General features: G+C 43.2%; 1 protein-coding gene across 1 annotated transcript in view; it reads left to right on the plus strand.

Moving 5' to 3' along the window:
• The window catches only part of LOC147026479 (polycystin-2-like protein 1), a 76,318-nt gene that overhangs the window by 40,602 nt on the left and 9,019 nt on the right, over positions 1–26,697 (plus strand). The window contains exons 8-14 of the mRNA XM_085881914.1: positions 14,348–14,529; positions 16,727–16,847; positions 16,961–17,059; positions 18,833–18,948; positions 19,482–19,599; positions 19,706–19,800; positions 23,570–23,709. Coding sequence (XP_085738040.1) covers positions 14,348–14,529; positions 16,727–16,847; positions 16,961–17,059; positions 18,833–18,948; positions 19,482–19,599; positions 19,706–19,800; positions 23,570–23,709 — 871 coding nt within the window. The remainder of the gene's footprint in view (positions 1–14,347; positions 14,530–16,726; positions 16,848–16,960; positions 17,060–18,832; positions 18,949–19,481; positions 19,600–19,705; positions 19,801–23,569; positions 23,710–26,697) is intronic.

The following is a 26,697-nucleotide window of genomic DNA, read 5'->3' on the forward strand; positions in this document are numbered from 1 at the left end:
ACACTTTGAACTCACTTGATCTCTGTTTGAGTTATTGTGACTGTCACGATCACCAGGAAAATAGCTGCGTTGCTGCGTTGGGTTTTATAATCTTTTTGTGGATAACTTGAACTTTAGCGAGTCACACTCTATTGAAATCGCTCTCCCGCTGGGCACAGTAGTCCACTCATACCACCATTTTGAGTGCTCGCTGTGGACAAAAGTCTGGCATGCTGCCAAATCGGTTATGGACGCTCCAATAATTGATCTAGGTGTAAGTGCAAAAAGGCCTTTGATCTGGCTCGTCCCATACAGACCTATTGGTCTGTACACTATATGATCACTATAACAATATATATTTTTTTTTGGTCCTGGGGCCACAAGAGGAATTGTCCTCGATTTTTGCATCTATTGCTAAAAGGTGTGTGTATGTGTGTGTTTGTGTGTGTGTCTTATCCACTACTGCCACTCGCCTGTATTAATAGGAAATTATAGGCACTCAACACCGCTCATACATGGATATTTCTCGTCTTTCTTGTATCTCCGTGAGTCCGATTTGCATCCAGGAAAACAACAATTGTGGTTAACCATTTAGAAGTTTCCACTCATCTATCTATAATTCCAGCAATGTGTGTGTGTGTGTGTGTGTGTGTGTGTGTGTGTGTGTGTGTGTGTGTGTGTGTGTGTGTGTGTGTGTGTGTGTGTGTGTGTGTGTGTGTGTGTGTGTGTGTGTGTGTGTGTGTGACCACTGTTTCTCGACAACCACTGGTCCGATCTAATTGAAACTTGCCAGATATATTGCTGGGGACCTGAGGATGTGCCTTCTCATGGTTTGATATTAATCGAACAAGTGCTTCCCAAGTTATAGCCATTTATTTACCAAACCAATGACAAGACACGTTATTGCATGGGCGTGGCCGATGGGGAAGGGAAGCTCAGCCGCCTTCCCCATTACAGGTTACAACGTACGGGCTTCCAGAGAGTGATGACTTCGTGTATTCTAATAATTTCTCAATTTCTTATGCGCATTTATAGATAAAAAACAATGCCCCAAGTTATGATCGTTTTCATATTAGACGGTGCATAAATTTCGGTAACATCCGAGTGCTGGTATGCTCCGAACCAGGAAGTAAATTTGTTTCCCTCTTCTCTTCTCTTTTTGTTTTTCCTTGTGATGACATTGCGAAAAGGTAAAATACGTTGATGCTAATTGAATAATTGGCCATTAAATTCTAAATTGTGAATCATTGTAACTGTGATATGCGAACTTCCGCGCCACCCACATACGGGTACGCGAGAGCGAAGAAACGGCCTGTGTGGTTGTTGTTTCTTGCTCGCGGTTGGAATTTTATTTTATTTTCTTTTTTTTACGGGCACGTACTAGTTCATATAAATACTGAAAATTATGTTTAAATGACGACTTGAATTACGGATTTTGCCCGAGTAATAGCAGGTTTGAAGCCCACGCGAATATATGCATCACTGAAAATGCACACGCACGCGCACACACACACACACACACACACACACACACACACACACACACACACACACACACACACACACACACACACACACACACACACACACACACACACACACATTTGCAAAACCACATCACCCGCTATGCGAAAAGGGGGGGGGAGGGGGAGGGTGATGGACTAATTGGGTCGTTATTAAAAACAACAATAATTTTAAGAAAGCAACAAACATCTCGGTCTTCAGGTTTTTCCCTGCAACAGAGATTCTCTTTATTGCGAAAAGCATACAGTTCAACCCAGGAACCTCTTGCACATGACCCACACACACTTGATAAGAAACGTCGGTGGAACATAAGCTATTCATGCTTGAATCCCATAATGTTCATTTTTGCTGTGGATGGCATACGTGTTAGCAAGTCACACTTAAATGTGCGGGTAAGGTGCCAGCCGGCTTCCATCTCGGACACTTGTCTCTGATCAACTAGGTAATAAGCCTGGTGTTGGCTCAGTGGTTATGGTGGTGGCTTGGGATCCTAGGGTCCTGAGTTCAAGCCCCATGTCTGCTGAATTAATACACCAGGGGGTTGAGTCAGCCTGTCATCCTTCTGAGGTCGGCGAAATGAGTACCAGTTCCAGTGTGTATACTGGTAGAGGGGCGCTGCATCAGCGACACAGTCGCGATTCAAGAAATGAGAGCTACCCTGGCAGCTAAACTGCCATACGACCACCACCACCACCACCAACTAGGCAATTGGTGGGTATTTATTTTTGAAGTGAATCCAGTGTATGCAGAGGCCTGGTCCATGTGTTGAAGTGAAGAACCATATAATTGTGTAGCTGTATTCCTGTATAATGCCTGGTGTTGGCTTAATGGCTGGAGTGATGGGCTTGGGATCTGAGGGTCCTGAGTTCAAATCTCACTTAGCTGTTGAATTAAAACCAGATGGGGTTGACTCTGCCTGTCATCCTTCCGAGGTCGGTAAAATGAGTGCCAGCTTGCTGGTATCCTGTGTTGGAGTGGCAACCCGTCCAGGATTGTGTCCAATAGCCAAGAAGACTGCTTTGGCAGCACCAATGCTCTGCACAGTGTATGGTCCCAATGGATGGATGGATTCCTGCATAATTATAGTATTATATGTGGGTGCTACTTGTCCAATTAATCATCAGAATTCCAGAGTCTAAAGCAAGGAAAGGGGGACTGCACGCTGTTGTTTATCAGTAACTCCCACATGTCTTTCCATCTCTCCCACGTATTCTTTCCCACAGTCGTCGCAGTTCATGCAGTAAATTCTCGTGATGACAAATCGGATAGCAAACTCTAACCTGTAAGCACTTTTGGATGTTTACGCTCTACATAATCTATCCAACCCTTTAAAAAGACATGGGAATTTGGGCAATTTGAACCCCCATCCCAGTGATGTCATTGTCGAATGCTTGGTCACTGGTGACACGCTAAAGCAAGGAAGTGGGAACTGCTCAGAGCCAATGTGATCAGTACCTCCAGCACATGTTTGATCCAGTGATGAGCGGTTTGCACTAAAGCACATGGATCAAGTCCATGAGGTTAATGCATTGGTGACCACATGCATATGAGCCAATGTATTACATGAATGAAAATCGAGCAATTTATATGTTCTGAGTAGGTTTTTTTTGTATAAATATTTGTAAATTTGTCCAAACAGTGTTTTGTCCAAACGGTGTTTTTGTAGCAACTTTCAAAAAACAACAACCCTCCACAATAGACTCCATTTGTGGTTGTTGTTTTTTGTTTTGCTTATTATGATCGAACAAGGGAACTCACTTTGTTCCAGCATCCCAATACAAATGACCTGTTTGTATTTTCCCTGTGTGTATAAACTCGATATAAATCTTTCAAAAATATATGTTCAGTATATTTTGGTTGCTTACGAGCTCCCATGTCAGTTGCACTTTAAATTCCGCATTAATTTTTAATATCTGGCATATTTACATCCTTTTGTGCTTCTCATTGCATTACTAAAAAGTGATTACATACAGTATATTACCAAAAGAAAAAAAAATTATATTTATATTTATATATATATATATATATATATATATATATATATATATATATATATATATATATATATATATATATATATAAATATATATATATGTTTAATATTGTGACGTCCACGGGACTTGAACAGTCCCGCCAACGTAGAATGAGCCGAAACGATGGAGGTGATTTATTTTTATATAACCCAAAGACGGCGGTTTTAATCGCTCTACCGCAAACGGGACGAGGAAGGTGGCACGAGTCACTTTTCACTGAGTTGATGATGTTTATTCTTTTTACTAGACCAGAAATAACAAGACTCGGCAAGAGAGGGATCCGGGGCGATTCGACGGGATGGTGTGGGATCGGGTGTGGGGAAAAACACAGACAATTCCAATGAATATACAGTTCTCAATCCCTCTAAGGCGCCAGGTACACACACACACACACACACACACACACACACACACACACACACACACACACACACACACACACACACACACACACACACACAAAACGTAGCTATCTCTGGTGGTCAGGCTGGACCGTGGTGTGGACGCAACTGTCCCTGGATCGGCGCCGGACGAGCTGGCCTTGCTCTCCTCGGGGGGGGGGGGTGCAGGAGAAACCCAGTGCTGTCGACCTCCTGGTCCTAGCCCAAGTTCGCCCACAGCCGCCAGGGAGCCAGCTCCCGCGCCAAGCCGCGAGCAGGAGAGGGAGGCAGGTCCGCCCACCGCCCGACCCTGTATTCCGAGTCAGCAGAACCCGAGAGCCAACCGAGGTGAGGCACGAGGCTCGGCAAGGCTCCCAGACACGATCAAGAGCACGATCGACTCAGCACAGCAACCAGGACACTCTCTGCCAGCACAGGTTCCACACCAAAAAAACACGAGCGTTCTGGTTGTAATCTTCTTCTTCTTCTTCTTCTTCTTCTTCTTCTTCTTCTTCTTTTTCTTTTTCTTTTTCGACCCCGAACAGAACCTTTTTATCCTTCGTCCTCGTCACTCCCAATCGAGCCGTTTATTGGCCCACCGCCATCGCCTTCCGCCAATCGTGATCACGGGGCGGAGCCATCCGCTGAACTGTCCTGTGACGTCACGGCCAGTCTTCAGAGAATACCAAAAGGGGTTTACGCAGACACACTTACCCTATCCCGTGTCACTATCTAATTACGTGACAATTATCATCTCCCCCCTTGAAGAAATGAACATTTACTAGACAACTTATCACCACTGAATTACTACTTATTACATCGAGATCCTGGTAAACTCGAACAGCATGGCATACCTTATTAAACATCCTAATTACCCTTTGAATGCATACCCCCCCCTCAAACGTAACACTGCCCCCTCCTCTGGTACCGCAGCTCCTGCAAGGTATATCACAGGCGCTACCGTACCAGCCTTAACACTTACTGACTCACACCTAATTAACCTAACGAAATAAAGTAGGAGGGGCAATGGGCAGCGAGTCACAGCTAACTTACCTATCCTGCTTAATGTATTACCCCCTTATGGCCTTATCCTCGCCTAAACAATAATTCGTTTTTTTTTTGTTTTTTTTTTTTTATTTCATGAGAGCACTGAGCGAAGTTGCACTCCATCCTCCGGATCATCGCTCCTGCCCAGCACTCTTCCAGTTATCTGGGGAGGGGAAACAAAAGGTTCCACAAAAACACAACACTTATACCTTACTTTCCTACTCTAAGCCTTAACGACACTATTCACAGAATATTTACACTTGACCGCCTCCCCCAGTGGATGCTAATAGACCCAGCGTTACCTGGGGAGCCAATTTTCAAATTTGCTTGCCCCAAAATTATGCGGACATCATGCCCTTGCTGCACCTGTCAAGTTGTGCGGGACCGGGTGGGATTCACACATCTTCACAACACTCACACCATGGTCATCATCACATTTCTAGGTCATGGTCCTCATTTTAATCATGCAGGCTGAATCCCGTCATGGCCGTGGGGTGGGTTCCCACAGATGATGGGGGCATCTCAGGTGCAACCATGCCCACAGGTAAGCTTTAGTCCAACCCAGACGTTTCTCCGCCCCGCTCCCTTTGATTCCCTCCCCCCCCCCCCCGATAGCCATCAGCTCTAATCCCGTACAACACTCTGGAAGGGGTCTCACTGGCTCCTCTGGCCTTCCTGGGTCGCCAAGGTCCTATCCGCCTTGGTCGCCCAACCAGACCCTCTCCCAGTTGCCTCCAGACACTGTCACCATTAGCCACCAGGTGGTGAATCTCCTTGAAGGGGGTCGTAATTCACGCTCACCGTGAGCTTCAGCAATCCCTGTGGACAAGCACATCATCCCCACCCACAAAACCCACATGACTCCCCCACCCCATCGGCCTTACATGTGACACCTGCATTTCTAACACTTCACCGACCATGACCTTCCCTGTTACCACACCATGTCCAATAAAAAATCAATGTGTGCACCATACATTTCACTTCTTAACTTAAAACAACTCACACAGCACTTCTCACCCAATCCACGCACCAGGCATTGGACAGCCACTCGTGCCCGCTTTGTTACCAATTACCCACTGTCCCGATTGTCACTCTAAAACCCAGCAGAACTTACAAACCCATGCCAATTTTCCCACAATTAATTTTTTTTTTTAAACCAAAGGAGGCACTTCGCCACAATCTCAGCAGCCGAGCATGGCCGTATATGCTCAGCCCAATCGAGTCTCCCGGACCCCCGACAGTGATCTCCGGACCCGACCTATGAAAGGGCATCTCGGATAGACCTGGCGGTTCAGCAGGAGGATTCACCCTCTCTGAGTCTAAAAGTCTATTGGAGGGTCCCTCTATCGCCGGGTACCGGCAATATCGTTGCATGTGTCCTCTTCGCCCGCTCCGGAAACAACTCCCCATAAAAGGCCCCCGTGGGTATCGGTGAAATGTCTCTTCCGGTTCCGGACCCCCTCGGCCATAATCAAATTGCTCTATTGGCTGGGCTGGACCCCGCCTCTTTGGTGCACCAACTACCGAATTACCCCTTATCAAACTTGACAGTTTCTGGCAAATTTCCTGAAACATTTGGGTAATGCCAATTTCTCCCAGCCCCCCTCCCTGATCCTGGATCTCCGCCTGTCGGATCGTCACCAATGGCCTCTCGGGCACCCGACCCGGCCGACTCCACGAGGCCAGCCTGGCCGCGCACTCGGCTGCTCGGTGAACGGTGGGTGGATCCTGTAGCTCCAATAGCGCTCGGACCTCAGGGTCAGCAAGAGCAGCTAAAAATTTCTCTAGTGCCAGTCTGTCCCACGCCTCCACTGTAAGGTCCCGATACGCGATCCTGACTGATTGGTAAATGTCCTGTGCCAGCTCCTGCACTGTCTCACCCGGCTTTAATCTGCAGTGCTGGAGCTGAGCCCGCACCAGATCACAGTTCGCTGCAAACCCAAACCGACGGCTCAACGCCTCGCAAATGTGGGAGCTGGTCAACATCCCCTCCTCGATCACGTTTAACACGTCTGCGGCTGGTCCCCGCAACGTTGCCACCAAATTTCCTGTACGTTCCCGCTCATTCCACCCGTTTAGTCGGAAAATGCACTCAAATTGCGTCAGAAAAGCTTCAACGCTCCCTGACCCGTCGAAATTTACCAGGGGGATCACTTTTACGGTGGCCCGCTTCTCAGTTTCTCCCTTGTCCGAATCCAGCCCAGGGATCAAACACCCTTGTGGCTGCGTATCCAATTTCGGAGCCCACTGTGGCCAAAGATGTTTTGTGGTGAGGGTCTCATGGGTCAATTTTGCCTCCTGTTCCAAACGTTGAATGGACCGATTCACCTCTTCCCGCAGGATCTTCTGGGCCCGCACAACCTCCTCCAAGGCTCTGTCGCAAGTTTGTAGCTGCTCCTCAACCAACCCGGACACTCTACTTACAAAAGACGGCTCTACCAGGCCTTTATCCAAGACTTCATCTTGGCTCATAATTTTATCTTGTCGTCCAAACGAGCCTCCAATCCTTTTACCTCCTCTGCCAAATTCATCCCTTGCTTCCTCAGCTCTCCCCACTCTTCAACCTGCAGCTGCATACGAGCATCCACACAGGCACGATGACGTTCCAGGCTTTCATCCACTTTATCAACCCGAATGTTCGTTGCATCAATTTTATCTACCAATGTTTTCCGTATATTTTCCCCCTCCAATGTATTTTCTACCTTTGTTTCCTCCAATCTATCCTCGAATTTACTTTGTATTTCTCCCAATTTAACATCCACACACTCCTGCATCTCAGTTTTCATTTTCTCCATCTTTTCCCCCAATTCATCCCTCATTAAATCAATCCGTGCACCCAACTGTACCCCCATTACCCTCAATTGATCTGTCATTTCTGCCCTCTGTGTCACGAATTGATTTTCCATTTGTGCCCCCTGTGCCGTCATTTTTGCCCCCTGTGCTGTAATTGCACTCATTAAACGTTCCAACATTGTCCAGATCGTCATCGTGCCGGTTTCCGGCGCTGCCGGCTCCGTTACGGGCGATGAAGCACGGTCCACACTCGGAATGGGGGAGGTTCCAACCCTACCCCCGTCTCTCCCCTCTTCCCCCGACTCGCTGCCAGACACGTGGCCTTCCTCCTCAAACATCTGCACATCCGCCATGGTGCAGAAGTCCCGTTTGCCACCAATTAATTTAAATTTGAAAAATTCCGCCAAAATTTTCCCGCGCTCGCGCGCTTTTCTGTAATAATTTTATATTCCAATTCGTGGCGAGATTTTAATTACTGGTATATAATTTAGAGGGGTTCGAACATCCAACACCCTGACACCAATGTGACGTCCACGGGACTTGAACAGTCCCGCCAACGTAGAATGAGCCGAAACGATGGAGGCGGTTTATTTATTTATAACCCAAACATGGCGGTTATAATCGCTCTACCGCAAATGGGACGAGGAAGGTGGCACGAGTCACTTTTCACTGAGTTGATGATGTTTATTATTTTTACTATTGACCAGAAATAACAAGACTCGGCAAGAGAGGGATCCGGGGCGATTCGACGGGATGGTGTGGGATCGGGCGTGGGGAAAACACAGACAATTCCAATGAATATACAGTTCTCAATCCCTCTAAGGCGCCAAGTACACACACACACACACACACACACACACACACAAAACGCAGCTATCTCTGGTGGTCAGGCTGGACCGTGGTGTGGACGCAACTGTCCCTGGATCGGCGCCGGACGAGCTGGCCTTGCTCTCCTCAGGGGGGGGGGGCAGGAGAAACCCAGTGCTGTCAACCTCCTGGTCCTGGCCCAAGTTCGTCCACAGCCACCAGGGAACCAGCTCCCGCGCCAAGCCGCGAGCAGGAGAGGGAGGCAGGTCCACCCGCCGCCCGACCCCGTATTCCGAGTCAGCAGAACCCTCGAGCCAACCGAGGTGAGGCACGAGGCTCGGCAAGGCTCCCAGACACGATCAAGAGCACGATCGACTCAGCACAGCAACCAGGACGCTCTCTGCCAGCACAGGTTCCACACCAAAAAAACACGAGCGTTCTGGTTGTAATCTTCTTCTCCTTCTTCTTCTTCTTCTTTTTCGACCCCGAACAGAACCTTTTTATCCTTCGTCCTCGTCACTCCCAATCGAGCCGTTTATTGGCTCACTGCCATCGCCTTCCGCCAATCATGATCACGGGGCGGAGCCATCCGCGAACTGTCCTGTGACGTCACGGCCAGTCTTCAGAGAATACCAAAAGGGGTTTACGCAGACACACTTACCCTATACCGTGTCCCTATCTAATTACGTGACAATTATCATTCCCCCCCTTGAAGAAATGAACATTTACTAGACAACTTATCACCACTGAATTGCTACTTATTACATCGAGATCCTGGTAAACTCGAACAGCATGGCATACCTAATTAAACATCCTAATTACCCTTTGAATGCATACCCCCCCCCCTCAAACGTAACAATATACATGTAGTTAGGTCCCTACCTTTTGTCTAGTGGGAAGACAAGGGAGTGTGTTGCAATGGGCTATTAGGTTATTAAATCATTTTCCCCTTTTATTTTATTCCCTCCTTTGACGATCCACGGTGTCTTCATCTCACTTGCTACCCTCGTTTCGCTGGTCACAGCATACCACCGTCTACCCGGACTCTCGCTTTCTGAGTCAAAATCCTGACGTTCGGCTGGACACACGGATAAGTTGCACCGCCAACCATCTTCCCAAGGTCAGACGTGGGCGGGCCAGGCCGGCCTCTGGCTGAAACCCCGCCCAGAAAGGCAGACCACATGAAGGCCCGGTCCAATCGGAATGCTCGGATCGGACGATGACATCGGTTTCGCCATGGCTCCTCCCCGAGCTCCGTGATCTATAAAGTACGGAGCAATCCTCAGAGTTGTGTCGAGTTGGTTTTACGGGTCGTTGGAGAAGTCGAGTTATAATTGCGAGTTGTTTGGTCGTTGAAGAGAATTGCAAGTTGGAGAGGTTGAAGAGAATTGTTGTGAAAGTGTTCCTGCTGCCTGGCTCTGCCTACGTCTCGCCTCGATGGCCCGCGTACTGTACTGGTCCTCGCCCACACGACCTCGACCAAACCTCTAATCTGCTCCTGCCTACTGCTCATCTGTCGCCTCTGGATTCCACCAGACACGATTACCACATGTGCGGCTGTGGACCGAACTGCACAGCTTTTGCCGGGTGCCGCACCACGGAGCATCCCTTCCCTTGAAACGCTCAGGTACCAAAAACTGTAACCTCAACTCCCTCCCTCAGTGGCTGCAAAAGTCCTTTGCCTTTCATTGGGTTTATTTTGTCTGAGTGTGTGTCTGAGTGTGTTGGCACCTGTCCGTTAGATATGGCTGTATAATGTCTTCATTGTTGTGATTGTTATTGATTTTCTTAATCTCATGTCAAGTCTGCACTGTGTCTGCTTTTGTAAGTTGCTTGTATAATTGTCGCACCCCACACCTCTCTCATTTTTCCCTGAATTACATCCCCAATAAACCTTTTGTTGTGCCACATGCTTTTCCTCGCTTATTGTAAATAAATAATAATTGTAGAAATGTTCCCAGCTCGCCTTTGTCTTTTCCTCCATTGGTCCAGCATGGTTCGGATCTAAGTTTAGCCGGATCTTTATTCCTGATAATCCATTCCTTCTAGCCGGTACGTCCTTGGCAGTGCCGCTCGACTGCATCCGATCCGGAAAGGTAGTCGGTAGTTGGGAGAGTGATTTGGTTCGGGCAAGGCGTACCGAGGGCGTGGTTCCCCGGTAGTCGAAACTGCATGGTTAATTAGGTAACTTGACTCTAGACAGGAGGACCCTACGCCACGCGGTTGAGGCATTGGCGTCCATGGTCGGTGAAGCGACCCGCCGCGTCACAGAATTATCTGTGAGCGACGGCCTACAATTCCGGGGAGTCTTGTGGGAATCGATGTAGCTTTCCCCCACCTCGTGGTCTTCTCACCTGACCCTGCCGGCCCACAACTATATATATATATATATATATATATATATATATATATATATATATATATATATATATATATATATATATATATATATATATATATATATATATATATATATATATATATATATATATATATATATATATATATATATATATATATATATATATATATATATATACATCATGGAGTACAGTAGTGTTGGCTTAGTGGTTAGGGTGGTTGGCTTGGGATCTTAGAGTCTTGAGTTCAAACCCTGTCAGCCACTGAATTAACATCAGGTGTGGTTGACTGAGCCTGTCATCCTTCCAAGGTTGATTAAATAAGTACCAGTGAACTGGTAATAGGGGCATTGCATCAGTGGTGCCCCCATACTCGGTAGCAGTGGCGATACACCGTTGATCATAGCCAGTTGAAAGCATGAAATCATGCCACCACAATAAGTGGAAGTATAATAAAAAATAATAAGTATTCCACGTGGAGGGATGATACAGGGAAAAAATGGCCACCCATTCATATATGTTACACAATGATGCGCTCATAAACTCCTAAAGAGTCGTCAGTTGCATTGAAAAGCCATAACTTTTATTCTCGAGTGTTTTCTGAACTACCAAGACTTAAAAAGACACCAAAATACATCCGTAAAGTACCATGATGACAAATCGCTAAATCGCCAATTTGTACTTCTTCTTGGTCGCCCCTCAAAACAATGTAAAACTGTAGCATGAACTACTTCAACAACTGCTAAAGCTATGATGGTGATTCCAACGCGAGGTAGTTACTTTGTCTCTGAGCTAGTGCATGCAACCCGAAATTTAAAAATAAATAAAACATTAATCGTTTTATTATGAAAATAAATGGACCGTAAATGTGGACTCAACCAAACCAGCCCAGGCTCGTGAGGGAGGGGTGGGGAGGGAATGGACGCTGGACAGAACCATTCCAAAAGCGATACATATCCAAACCATCACCCAAATCAACTGAAAGAAGTATTAAAACAACTTAATGATGCAGATGGATTTAATGCATACCAAAATAACAAATATAAGACATTGAAAATAAATAGAATGCTCATAACCCATGAAAAGTGTCACCGCCGTGAGCTCAAGGTCATGGGCCCGGTGCATTTTCGTGAGCATCACTTGGCTGACTCGCGGCGTGGATCAAGATGAGAATGCGTCCCAGATTGAAAAAGCCAAATATTGTTGATGAACAGGAGTAGTGTTATTTTACTCTGAAATATCACTGCAGTATCGCAGCTTCTCATTTGGTGTTAATCACATGAACCCTGTTTTTAAATCAATTTGTTTGTTGGACGCAAATTGGTTCATAACTTTTTTTTAATGTAGGGAGGATTAACGAGTGTATTTATGTTAATGGCCACCATTAATCCCACCTTCTCGTCAGTTCAGCTGGGTTCGGTCGAGGGAAATTTGACCCAAGTCTTTCACGAACCAGCTGGTGCCAGCAATAACTAGACAGCTTAGCAGTAAGTGTGTAACGATCCCTGGATTACTATGCTGTAATAAGGAGAGACACAATCATCAACAAATATAATGGCTTATCACGGCAAGGATAATATACCTTCACACAACACAAAAAGTCAAGAACAGGTATATAAATCCTCTTTAATCATCAACCAAGCAATCAATCAAACAGCCAATCAACCTGTGTACAAGCCGAACAGAATGCTATCGTGAGTATAGCAAACTACTCTGTCTATCTTCAGTCACCCCTGGTTTTATATTCATTTTTAGAGAAGTACTTTTGAGCAAGACACATCTTGTGGTGAGTCGCTCAACCAACAAATTCCTGAGTACAGCACATCTCATGGTTAGTGGCTCAATTTGTTCTTGCACAAAGCACATCTCATGGTTAAGCCGATAAGGATGTGGGTCCGGAGAAGCACTGTATATCGGAGTCTTTCTCTTGTTTAAGCAATCAACAGGGTCCCTATTGTGGAACTTTTACAAGACATCAGCATTTCAAACACAGCATCTTCACTTGATCTTCAAGCACCAGAGAGTGCTTTCGACAGCACAGTCGTGCCATGGCGTTGAGGAAATATTCTCTGCACTGTATTTTACTTGGCTCATGTCTCCAGATACAATTCCTGGATGTATTTTGAATCATTAAAAAGCATCTGAACAAAGTTGAACTAAATGCAAGCAAAAAACAACTTTTAATCAAAATAAGATATTTAAAAGTAAATTTTAAATGAAAGAAAAGCTGAAATCTCTATTTCAGCCCTCACAACGGGATGTCCAGTTTAACATCCATCCAAGGGATGGCACACACATCAATTAATCACCCTGCATGTGAAACACCGGGATGGCAGTTTATAGACATTATCATTATTTTATATACAGACATTATTTTGATGAGACATTATCAATCATAATTAACACTCCACCGCATATCTGCCTTCCCTTCCCCCACCTCTCTCTCTCTCTCTCTCTCTCTCTCTCTCTCTCTCTCTCTCTCTCTCTCTCTCTCTCTCTCTCTCTCTCTCTCTCTCTCTCTCTCTCTCTCTCTCTCTCTCTCTCTCTTTCTCTTTCTCTTTCTCTTTCTCTTTCTCTTTCTCTTTCTCTTTCTCTTTCTCTTTCTCTTTCTCTTTCTCTTTCTCTTTCTCTTTCTCTTTCTCTTTCTCTTTCTCTTTCTCTCTCTTTCTCTCTCTTTCTCTCTCTTTCTCTCTCTTTCTCTTTCTCTCTCTCTCTTTCTCTCTCTTTCTCTTTCTCTTTCTCTCTTTCTCTTTCTCTTTCTCTCTTTCTCTTTCTCTTTCTCTCTTTCTCTCTCTCTCTCTCTCTTTCTCTCTCTCTCTTTCTCTCCCCCCCTTTAATATTCCCACCAGCGAAGCAATGGGTGGTGTTTGCTCATCGATAATGTTAATGTATAAAATTTTCACCTTTTGTTGCTTTATAGCCTGGAATTAATTTGCATCAAATCAGACTTTTTACACCTTTATTTATACATTGCAACCCACAACATCCAAGTGAAAAACAAATTCTACAAATTTTAGAAAATTAATTAAAAATACAAAACTAGAATATCTTAGTTGGATAAGTGTCCACCCCAATTAGTTAATACTTGTTTGAAGCACCTTTGACAGGAATTACAGCTGACATGATGTGCCATAACATGATGCTACCATCACCATGCTTTACAGTTGGGATGGTGTTCCTTGGGTGATGTGCTGTGTTGGGTTTGCACCAAATGTAATATTTTGCATTTAGACCATAAAGTTCCATCTTGGTTTCGTCAGACCACAAAACTTTTTGCTCACTAAACAACAAATCTTGCTCACTGAATTGCTTCATCAGAACCTGCTTTCCTCTCAGAGAGAATTGTGCTTAATGAACAGAATTATAAGAAAATATATAATATTATAAATAATTGGGTATTTTCTTGTTTCTATCAAATGTACAGTTCTTCAAGTATGTGAGCTTCAATAAGACAATGACCCAACTATCATCCACACTCGCCCGCTGCGCTAAAGATGTCTGTGGCTTTGCCGTTATGTTTTTCATCATCTTCTTCGCATATGCTCAGTTGGGATACCTCATCTTCGGCACCCAAGTGAAGGACTTCAGCACTTTTGGGAACTGCATGTGAGTGCATGTTTTTTTTATTTAATTTAATATATTTTTTAACATACATTAAATACATTTACGAGGCCAACATGTTACTTTTTGTGTATAAATGACATATGTTTTGTGCTTCAGAAAATATCTCACATTGGTTGACTCCCTCTTGGAACAAGTAATTCTCAAAACTTTTCAGAGCATACTCTGAACAAAGCATACGGCTGTGCTGCTGATGCAATGCCCCCCCCCCTGTTACCAGTAAGCTGGTCCTCATTTTGCCAACCTCAGAAGAATGACAGGCTGAGTTAACCTGAGTGACAGACAGGAGCTCAAACTCAGGACCCTAGGATATTAAGCCAGCCCCCTTAAACGTTAAGCCAACACCAAGCTATAATGTGGAGTGATCTGCAAAGAGGAGAAGAAGGTTGTCCAGGACCTCAGAGAGGTCGTAAGCATATGAGGAACAGGACTGGATCCAATATGCAGCCTTGAGGAAATTCAGTCTCTTGAGTAAGAGGAGATGACAGGATTCTATTTTTGAGAAATGCACTGGTTGAGTGAATGGAGGGAGTTGGCAAGCCAGGAATTAAGATGGCCTTCGATGCCATAGGCCAGAAGCATGGCAAGCAGAGCAAGGTGTCAGACTGTGTTGAATCCCCTAGAAACGTCCAAAAAAAGAGCCCTATACAAATATTTAAGATCATCAGCCTCCATTCATTGTCTATAAGAGAGAAGGAGGAAATGTACAAAGTTGAAAGACTGTGACAGAATCCAAACTGATGATCAGAGATTAGGTTGTTTGAGATGAGAAAAGACTGTCATCTGCAATGATTGCTGACATTACTTAAGACGAGGGAGGAGGCTTACTGGTCTGTTAAGCGGATCCATTTGTGCACCCTTCTTTTGTTTTTGAGTGATGTTGGTTGTCTTCCAAGCAGACAGTAGGCAACCAAAGATGAAGAACAGGTTGAAGCGACTAGAGAAAGGAGAAGCCAGAGCAGCAGTGCAGCATTTGAGAATATGGGCACTGCTGCCTGCTGACAAGCTGCCAAGGCTGATCAGAATTTATTCTACCTTCCCAGATAATATATATATATATATATATATATATATATATATATATATATATATATATATATATATATATATAGTCAGTGTAGAGTAGGCAGTGTGGATATAGATAGAATGGGCTTGGTGCATGAGAGACTAAGGCAAACTCTGAGATCAGGCATTCAGCCTTTTCTTGAGAGGACTCTCGAGCAGAATCTACCGATATGTCATATGAAGTGAGGGACTGATCACTTGTGATTAGCATCGAATGTCTGGTTTTCAAAAGCCTGAAATCACACTCCAGACATTCACAACTGACTTCTCCATTATTAATAACAATTACTTTTACAAAGTCGGTCCTATTGGACCTTAATTTAAACAAGAATTGAGTTTTAATTTTACATCCAAAAGAGGTACATTTACACATCATAATGAAGTATGTCACTAACACAGGTAACCCACTCACTTTGAGAGGTAATTGTCTTTAGCCAAGAATTACTTGTGACATAATGTGTCAATGAAACGATATATGAGCTTGCTTCGGTATACTCGGGGTGATAAGCCAAAATATTTAATTAATTTATGAAGTGCAATTATTCAACACTAGCAGACGAGCACACAGTATTTTATGGAGCTAAAGAACAATATTGACCAATGACAATGTGGGGGGGGGGGGGGGCTGCATCATGTGAGGCTTGGTTCCTATGGCTTCAACCACAACCCAAAAGTCTATGCAACAAAATCAGGAAATACTTTAACTAATACTTCATGAAGTACTTGTACAAGAATGCACAGCACATAAAGAAGCTTAGTCATAGGAAGAGGAATTTGGTGCAACATGCCTGTACCATTTGTTACCCTATTAACTTATCTTTCAATCTCGAGCAAGGTCAGGCAAGAAGCCCCGCCACATAAATTGGGAAAAAATCTCCCCCATTCCACTCAGGAAAACTAGAAAAAAACACATTGCAGTGCAGCTGCTTAATTAACTGTCCTACAGTTGATATGTGTGGACTTGGTTTAACCTTAGATATCCCTGAATGCATATAGCACTGAAGATCTTTGTTCATGAGAGAACTGCACAACGGAATGGTAGATTGATCATTTTACTTTGTGCAGCAGATGTGAAGCAGTCCTGGTATTGCTTTAATTCAGGATCTTTTTTTTCCAGATTTACTCAATTTCGAATTATCCTTGGTGACTTTGAGTTTGGTGCAATAGAAAGAGCCAATCGAATTATGGGACCAATCTACTTCTCAACATACGTGTTCTTCGTGTTCTTTGTGCTTTTGGTGAGTAAATACCATGCTCATTCTGAAAAAGAATTCCAAGTTGGAAAATCAGACTGTAAAACAAGTAATATTATTATCGTGTTTGAAAGCTCATTTAATTGTGTGTCATGCAGAACATGTTCCTGGCTATTATCAGTGACACGTACTCGGCAGTCAAAGCAGACCTTGCTGAGCAAGAAGATGAATTTGATATTGCACATTACCTTCGCAGGGTAAATACATCACACCATTTACTCTGCATCTTTGTTCAAAACTATGATTTAAAAAAAAAGTACAGTGCCTTCAGAAAGTATTCACACCTCTTGACTTTTGTCACATTTTGTTGTGTTGGTCTGAATTTAAAATGGATTAAATTTAAAAAAAAATTAATCGATCTACACAAAATACCTCATAATGACAAAGTGTAAACATGTTTTAAGAATTTTTTTACAAATCAATGAAATGTTCAGAGGTATAAACCTGTTATTAAAATTGATGAGAATGAGCTCTTTATTTAATTAAAAAAAATTTTAATTAAAAGAAAAAAGAAAAAATTAAACTCCAACCAAGTAAATGGAAGGTTTTTAAAAATAAATAAATAAAATGAAATAAAATAAATGAGTAAAACCCCCACACCCCCCTGAAAATACACACTTTAAAATGGTGTTAATGTGGGATTTTGTTCTTCCCACGCCAAAGCCAGAATGCTAATGGCGTTTCCCCACTGGATGGCCAAGCTCAGTCGCTGCTTAAACCAGACCAGTTGCCTTATATCGCCAGTGGATGCAACGAGCCTTCTACCAATGTCACAGAAATCGGTGACAAAAAAAAAATTAATTGCAAATGAAAAGCTGAAATATTTTGCGTCAATAAGTATTCAATCCCCTGAGTCAAGACTTTGTAGAAGTTCCTTTGGCAGCAATTACAGCTTCAACTCTACTTAGGTATGTCTATATCAGCTTTACACATCTGGATTTGGGGATTGTCCTCCAATTCTTCCTTGCAGATCTGCTCAAACTCTGTCAAGTTGGATGGGGAGTGTCTGTGAACAATAATCTTCAAGTCTTTCCACAGATTCTCACTGGGATTCAAGTCAAGGCTTTGGCTGGGCCATTCAAGGACTTTTACGTTTTGTTCTGAAGCCATTCCAGTTTTGCTTTGGCTGTGTGCTTGGAGTCATTATCCTGTTCGAATATATATCTTTGCCGCAATCTAAGGTCTTTTGCACTCTGAAGCAGGTTCTCCTTAAGGATTTTCCTGTTTTGGCTCCATTAGTGTTCCCTCCATCCTTACAAGTCTCCCTGTCCCTGCCGCTGAAAAGCATTCCCATAGCATGATGCTTTATGGTAGGGATGGTGTTTGATGGGTGATAAGCTGTGCTCGGTTTCCGCCAGACGTAGCACTTTGCATTCAGGCCAAAGAGTTCAATCTTCATCTCATCAGACCACAGAATAATTTGCCTCATGCTCTCAGGGTCTTTCAAGTGCCTTTTTGCAAATTCCAGGCATGCTGTCATGTGCCTTTTTCTCAGGAATGACTTCTATCTGGCCACTCTCCGTGCAAAGGGGTTGAATACTTATTCATGCAAGACAGTTCAGCTTTAAATTTTTAATTAATTTGTAAAAAAATTCTAAAAACATGTATTCACTTTGTCATTGTGGGGTATTTTGTATAGATCGGTGACAAAATAATTAAATTTAATCCATTTTAAAATTGCAAGACAGCTGACTTATTTAGCCATTGAATATGAATTCATGCAAGACAGGTGATAGGCTGTAACACAACAAAAGTCGTTGGGTGGGAATACTTTCTAAAGGCACTGCACATTTGTATTTGCCACTATTCTTGAAGAAATGTACTCTCTTGCAGGTAACCAAAAATAGTCCATCAAGGTGATTTATTTCTCGTGTATGTGACATAATAACAAGTGTATGGCATTGGCTACCTTTAACCTGTCTGATGTTAATACATCTGGTAAATCATCGATGCTTGCTTTTACCTTGCAGGCTTACAATAAGGTGGCCTCAAAATTCAAGATCAAACAGTACAACGATATTCAATGTACATTGGATGCATCAGAAGAGAGCATGGGTTATGAAGAGTGGCATGACAGGCTGAAAGAGTAAGTGCAACTGCAAATGTACACTATCTAAATCAATGAAGGAGATTGAAATCATGAACAATTTTTTTGCATTTTAGCGTTAAGCCTTTAGTGCATCCATAATGAGTCAACATCTAGATGTAGTTGAGTGTCAGGCAGACTGGTGAGGATTGTTGGAAATATCAAAAATAAAATCAAAGGTGCTATCACACTTATCCAACAATCAAGCATTTATAGAACTAGCGAGTTGCCTGTGCCTGCATGGGATTCTCAACCGGGTAGAGATTGGAGCTGGCAAAAATGCAAAAGGCGTCTTCTCTCATTGAGCCAGCAAGCTGGGAGCAACAATTTATTGCCACATCTGATGCAATTTAAATCCTCCCATGGTGGCTCGGTGTTCCATTTGACAGTTTGTTTGGTATATGTAGCTTTTTGATGCCTACATAGGGTCCGTCATAAAAATTTGTATTGGTGTGAAAGTCAATGACCTGTTGCAAATGAATAGTAGGATATGCGACTTAATTTTTACTCACTTCATTTCACTATTTTGTCAGACTAGGATACCAGGAGTCTAAAATCTATGCGATTTTTAATCGTTTCGATGTTGATGAAAACAAGATTCTGGACAAGAATGAAAAATTACAGATGAAGATTGAACTGAACAGGGAAATGGTATGCTTTGATCGACACATTGATTGTCCTACATGTTGCTGCACCAATCCTTTTGACCACTTTCTTACAAGGATGTAATTTAATTTTTTTTGTTTTTATTGCACAGAATGAGATGAATGGTTTGACAACACAAGCCAAAGAAAATAAAGAGGATGATGAAGATGATCCGACTGAGGATGCATCTGCAGAGGACGTTAAGTTGTACGTATGCTCAAGATGGAAACTTTGATATAAAATCCTCATTTTCTGATATGATTTAAGAAAATGCAGGTGGCGATGGTGTTGCAACATATATATGAACCCCAACTCATTTGTCAATTTAATTTGGGATTTCTAAAATGGTAGTTTTGGTATAATGATTCATATATTATTCCATGATAACATTGTTTTGAAATGACATAGATTTGGAATTTACTTATTCAGTTGCATAGAAAAAGTATTGTAGTGAAGTCGGGGGTTTCATGAGGGCTGAAGCCCAAATGGCCTATGCAGGTATTCCATATTCCACCCATCTGTCTGAATGACCTTTAAAGCCACCTAACCATGACAATAACTGAACAGTTCCTCCCCTTTTATGGCCTGTCTAACCCCAAGACTTTGAAAGTGAGCTTAAATCAACTCTGACCTTGGATGCAAATGGATCGTCAGCAACAGGAATACCAGTGTTGTAAGCAGAGAAAGTCACATCTTTTCATCACAATTGACTTAAGTAATTATAATAATTGTCAGGAACGTTCACAAATTACGTATGCTTCCAGTGCAGTTGCTAGATATATATTTGCTTATCCATTCCAACTATCCTTGTGCAGGAACCAAAACCAACAAAGAACACATAAGGCAACATAAAGGCACAACATAGGGGAACCTTCCTTCCAGGTATATGGTTTAATCAAGAGATGACTTCATCTGTGCAAAGAACAACCCAAAGAGGGAAATTGACGTGAAGTGTGTAAGCCCTGACAAGTGTCTGTGGATGGTGTAGCTGGAACCTGTGCCTCTTACCCAGGAGAACGTGCAACGTGTGGTATGCTCATCTGTTCCTTAGTACAGTAAGAGTGCCAGCAATGCAGGTGTAGGACAGAAAATGTGCTTGAACAAAACAACTGCCCATCGCATGCTAAGCTAGAACCAAGGCCTCCTGCACAGAAGGCCACACCCAGCCCTGTGTGCCTGTCTGCTTCTTGGTGCAGCAAAAACGTTCAAGCAATGGATATCGTGAGACAGCAGATGGGCTTGCACAGGAAAATTGCCATTGACCATCAAGCCAAAAGTGACAGGTCCACCAAAACGACAGCTCTCCTGACACCCTTGTTGACCACTGTTCCTCTTTTGTGTTCTTGACATTCTCTATCCACTCTGGTCTATATATTCTATTGTCCATTCTCTATCCACTCTGGCTCTCTGGCCTATATATTCGAGCATCCATGATGCCACGTACTCACCCCCACTTTGGGTTTTCAGCATTTTTGAAGCACTTTTGAGGTCGTGATGGAGGCAAATGCAATGTGGTGTTCAGCACAAAGGACAGGGACATGAGACACTATCACACTCATTACATTTAATCATTATAATACCACTCACCTAGTGCAAACTCACAACAGTACACTATTGTAAACTGAACAGCGTTATTTATGCACGACATTACATATAAGTCACTTTAATAAAGGGGGGAATTGTGCATAATGTTATCCCTGCCCACCCCCTCCCACTCTGCCAATGTCCTCCTGTGCTTCCATTTTTTTTACTCTAGTCCCGCAATATCAGAGGTCTGCAATTCACAGATCTCTCCATCCAGTCTGCTTGAGTTAGCCAAGATTATTGCATGTCTCACAGAAACATTTTATGTCTCTTCTGTGTGTTTCCCTGCATGGCTATGGTCACCTCTGTTCATACAGCTCTGATTCCTGCAACAGTGATGGTGTCACTGTTTATATGTTCCTACCTCCATTCTCCACAATCCATGCCTCTCACTGGTCACCCCCAACATGATTGAGTGTATCTGGCTCCATGTGCTTCTTCATAGCAACATATTGTTTCTTTGTGTGGTCCACCACTGCCTCAACTCAGAAGACTCCATAAACGAGGCTCTGCAAGGATTGACACACCGTTTCTGCTCACCCCTGCTCACTCTTCCTAATGTATAGAGACTTAAATTTTTCCCACAATGTCACCTGGCTTGGTATTGGTTCACATACTTCAGTACATTGCCAAACAGCGAAGTCATTCTGTGAAACGACTGGACTTGGTCTCTTTCTTTTCCAACACACATCTCCCCAAATGGCAGCCATTCATTACTGGACATTGTCATGTCAAACTTTCCCTCAAATTTGGCCTGCCCCTCCTCAGCATCTCTGTCGGTCAAAGTGGGCATCTCTTCGGCAGTTATTGGAGAACCCTAAAGGAGCTGACATGTACGGCAATTTGGTAACGTTGATTGGTTTGGCCTAAAACCTACTTTCTCCAGTCAGGACTGCTCCTGGGATATCTGCTATGACGGACTAACTTCTCGCCTTCACAGGCCCATCATCTTGACCCTGTTACACTGCTATGTGTGGTGAGGTAATCACATGAAAACTCAAATTCTCTTCTGATAAGGCAAACCGTCCTCACGATAACCTGCAGTCTTTCCGCACTGCTCGGAAACATTGTGTATCTGTCTTACAGATAGCCAGGGTCAAACATAAGGCTCACCTGTGATACAAAATCTCCAGCCTATTCCAATCATCCAAAGCCTTGTGGGAGCTGATCAGGTCAGTGTTTCGTACACATTTTCCATCCATTACTTTCCTCCGAAATGATGGATTCACACTGGACACTGCTCAAGAAGAAGCGGAGGTGTAACTCTTTACTCAAAAGCGGAGGTTACAAATCGATCCATTCCTGCACCAACCTTTTTCCCATTTCCGAATGTTCCTTACAGCATGTGACTTTTTCACTGCCATAATAGAGGTTTGTTTTTTGATATAATGCCAAAATATATAATGGAGGTTTGTTTTTACCCAGCTCGACACCTCTTCCACAACTGGTCATGATGTTATAAGTTATTTCATCATCAAGAAATGTGCTTTAGTTCTATCATGCCCTCACTCCTTTGTCTTTTACAAGTCCCTCTTGGATGGGCACCTTCCTACATTTTGGAAGTTACAAACATTACTTCTATTCATAGCAAAGGTTCCAAAACTGTTCCCCTCAATGACAAACCTATCAGCCTTCTTCCCATCAAAAGCAAGGTAATGGAGTCTGTCATTGCAGCTGACACTATCTCTTCTCAAACTCACGAATCTAATTAGATTTGGCTCCTGACCTGGGTATTGCCTCTTGAATACAAGACTACTTCTGACACGGTAATGGATGGATATTACTGAACCACATGAGGCTTCTGAAAAGCTCTTGAACCTTTGATACTGTCTGACATGCAGCTTCCATTTAATTATAAGTTGCCTTCCTTCAGTGTCCAGGGCCCCATGCCCAAGTGGTTGTCTGATTTCCTTTATGAGTGGAAACAGTAGTTGGCCCTTGTGTGTGTCCTTTCCCATATTTTCCATCTGGCTGGGATTCTACAAGGCAGCATTTCCGTGTCCAGTCTTGTCCTCCTCCTTCAGTCTTTCAAATGCACTGCTGATCACTCATGTGCCAACCCATGCACATCCACAATTTCTTAAACACATGCTGATTATTTTACATTCTGCTCCTCTCCTAGCCATTGCTCCTCGTTTTTATGTAATTCCTGATTTCCTCCTCCTGTATCTCTCGCTTGACAAAACCTTTCTGATGACAATATAATTATTCTTTGAAAAGTCAGCTAACAATACTATTGGAACCATAATATATTTGTGTACCGCCTTCATTGTAATTTTGCCTGAAAAGTTTCCAGAAGAATGAATGTGAAAGGAAAGAAGCTGCCAAGGATTGAGAAAGTAGGTGTGTTGGCCCATATTAGTTATTTTAACTTGTGTTGCTTCTACAATAGGCTTGAAGAACAAATGGACAAGGTGGAGCAGAAGATGGGTGGAGTGGACCTACAAATCTATTCGATCCTCACCCAGCTGGAAGTAATGGAACAAAAGAATGGAAATGCTGCTGATAATTTCTACCAGAATATGACCCAGTGTAAGTATCACTTATTTTTCTCTGCAAATTATTGTGTAGGTACTTGTAATAATGGCTGTCCTTTGCTGAAGTTCAAATAGTTCAACTGCATTGGTTAGTGTTACAATGTTTTGTCTGGTCGTTGCAAAACACAGAACCACCCACTGCTAAAGTGTCAGCTACTATACTACATTGGACCCCACAGTTTTAATCACCCTGAAGGCTTTAGAAGCCATGAGATTACCACATAAAAAATGAGATAAAGTGAACTCGATATGCAATGAAAGTAACATTTAAGCAATTCAACATGTTCACCTGTGCGAATGTCATACAAAATGGAACCCATAAATCATCTGACCAGAAAAACTGGGACCTGTCATGTCTCTGGTCCAACTTTCTCAGTTCTAGTCCAACTCTCTCGGCTCTGGGGATGTCTGCCATTTTTTCCCCTTCCTCTCCTAAATCAAGTAGTGTGATGACGTCACTGTGATGACCATTCAATGGCCGCTTCGACACAGCCAAAATCGGCAACAAGGACCCTGGAATTTCCCTGGTATTCGAGCGGTTGACTCTTGCCACTCAAAGCTCTACTCATGACTAATCGGATTGGTGGTGAACAACTGAATTTGGCCCTGTCTGGTCCCAAGTGGCCACAAATACGTGGTGTAAATGAGCCTTATCTGGCCATGCCATTTGATGGTGCCATGCCCTTAAAACTACACTGAAACACCCAAGCCAATGTGGCTTTGGCTCAGCAGACCTAACTCATGAACTAACTGGTCTAATTAAAGGTAAATCGAAAAACAAGTGAAAAAGACATAAAATGTCAGCACTTGTTGTTTTAGTAATTTTGGTGAAAAAAAATGACGTGCGTATGTAAGCCATCATGAAAAAAAGACATAAAATGCCAGCCCCGGACTTAAAAAAGGGCTCACTCATATTTTTGTGCAACTACAATGGCTACCAGTCTACCAGTCAGCCATCTTTGATCATATCACAAAATATAATGTGAGGAACGTATATGCCATCATGTATTGTGCTTGTACCACCTTTGAACAAAATCGGACCACGCATGTCTGAGAAATGGTTGAGGATACATTTAAGTAACAAAATTGCCACTAGTCGGCAATCTCGGATCTGATCTCGACAAAAAAGTGACATGCATATGTAAGCCATCATTCATTATATGTTTGTTAGATTTGAACAACATCAGTAAATTCATGTCGGAGAGATGGTTGAGGTCGTGTTTGACACCAGTTTTTTTTTTTACAACTAAAATGGCTGCCAATCTTACATCTGATCTTGAAAAAAAATGATGTGCATATGTAAGCCATCATTCATTATATGTGTACCAAGTGTAAACGACGTCGGTAAATGTATGTCTGAGAAATAGTTCAGGACGTGTTCAACATAGGTGTTTTTACAACTAAAATGGCCGCCAGACGGCCATCTTGGATCTGATCTCGAAAGAAAATGACGTGCTTATGTAAGCCATCATTCATTTTATGTATACCAAGTGTAAACGACGTCGGTAAATGTATGTCCGAGAAATAGTTCAGGACGTGTTCAACATAGGTGTTTTTACAACTAAAATGGCCGCCAGACGGCCATCTTGGATCTGATCTTGAAAGAAAATGACGTGCTTATGTAAGCCATCATTCATTTTATCTGTCTGCTAAGTTTAAACAACATCGATCAATGCATGTCCGAGAAGCGGTCAAGGACGCGTTCGACATCGAGGTTTTTTTTACAACAAAAACGGCCGCCAGTCAGCCATCTTCGATCCCATCTTGAAAAGAAAATGACATGGTTATGTAAGCTATCATTCCTTATCTATGTGCCAAGTTTGAACAAGACCGGTAAATGTATGCCCGAGAAATGGTTGAGGACGTTTTCGACACGGGATTTTTTACAACTAAATTGGCTGCCAGTCGGCCATCTTGGATCTGATGTTGAAAAAAATGACGTGCATATGTTCACCATCATGTGTTGTCTTTGTGCCAAGTACGAATAAAATTGGTCCATAGATGTCCAAGATATGGTTGTGGACACACGCACGTACGCACGAACGGATACGAAAATCGAGACCAAATCCATAAGCCCCTGTTTCGGACTAAGTCCAATGGGGGCTAGTAAACCAGCAGCTACCTAGTCCTCCAATTGACTTGGTCTCGTTCTGCCACTAAAAACGGTCTTGTCAGTTTAGAAGACTGCATAAGGTGGTTACAACTGCTCATTCACTTTCACCAAATTCCCACACAGCCTTAAGTAATCTGCTGCTGGTGAGTCAAGACAATGGTCACTCTGCAGTAACCTGGGGTAACAACACAGTTTGGCAACATCGTATTCAACTTGGCCACCTTATTTCTGGAACAGTACAGCAACCTCAACGTGAGGAGGCTACTAGAAATGGAGCATTAAAAAAAAACTCATCCCAAACAGCCCTTAGCGACTTACAGTGGTCTTATTCTACCCTGCTGTATGATGCTTTCGTCTTCTGTCACTTGTATTGTTCTTAGGTTTTTTGTTGTTGTTCTTGCTGCTGCTGCTGCTGCTGCTGCTTTGTCTGCTTCAAATGTACAGTTTGTACAGTTTCTGCAGTCCAAATTTCATTTCAATGTCTTGAGAGTACTGTTCTGTTTTTTCTCTGTTTGTCACAAAAGGTCATCCATGTACAGCAGGTTTGTGACCTTTGTTTGTTCCTTTGGATTTCCCCTGTTGGGGGTTAGACTGTATCTGTGTTCTTCGTTGATCATCTTACTAAAGGGATCTAGAGCTAACCAGAACAGAAAGGGGGAGAGACTTTCTCTGGAAGATACCTCATTGCATTTTGACATTTAGATGGGATATGAATATTTTCTTCCATATGATGCAGTGTTGTGCTGGCAAGCCTGGTGTTGGCTTAGTGGTTAGGGTGGCGGCTTGGGATCCTAGGGTCCTGAGTTCAAGCCCCGTTGGCCACTCAATTAAAATACCCCAGGAGGTTGACTCAGCCTGTCATCCTTCTGA

This window comes from Eptatretus burgeri, chromosome 5, assembly GCF_056783735.1.
Source record: "Eptatretus burgeri isolate ZD-2024b chromosome 5, Ebu_testis_v1, whole genome shotgun sequence".
Lineage (NCBI taxonomy): Eukaryota > Metazoa > Chordata > Myxini > Myxiniformes > Myxinidae > Eptatretus > Eptatretus burgeri.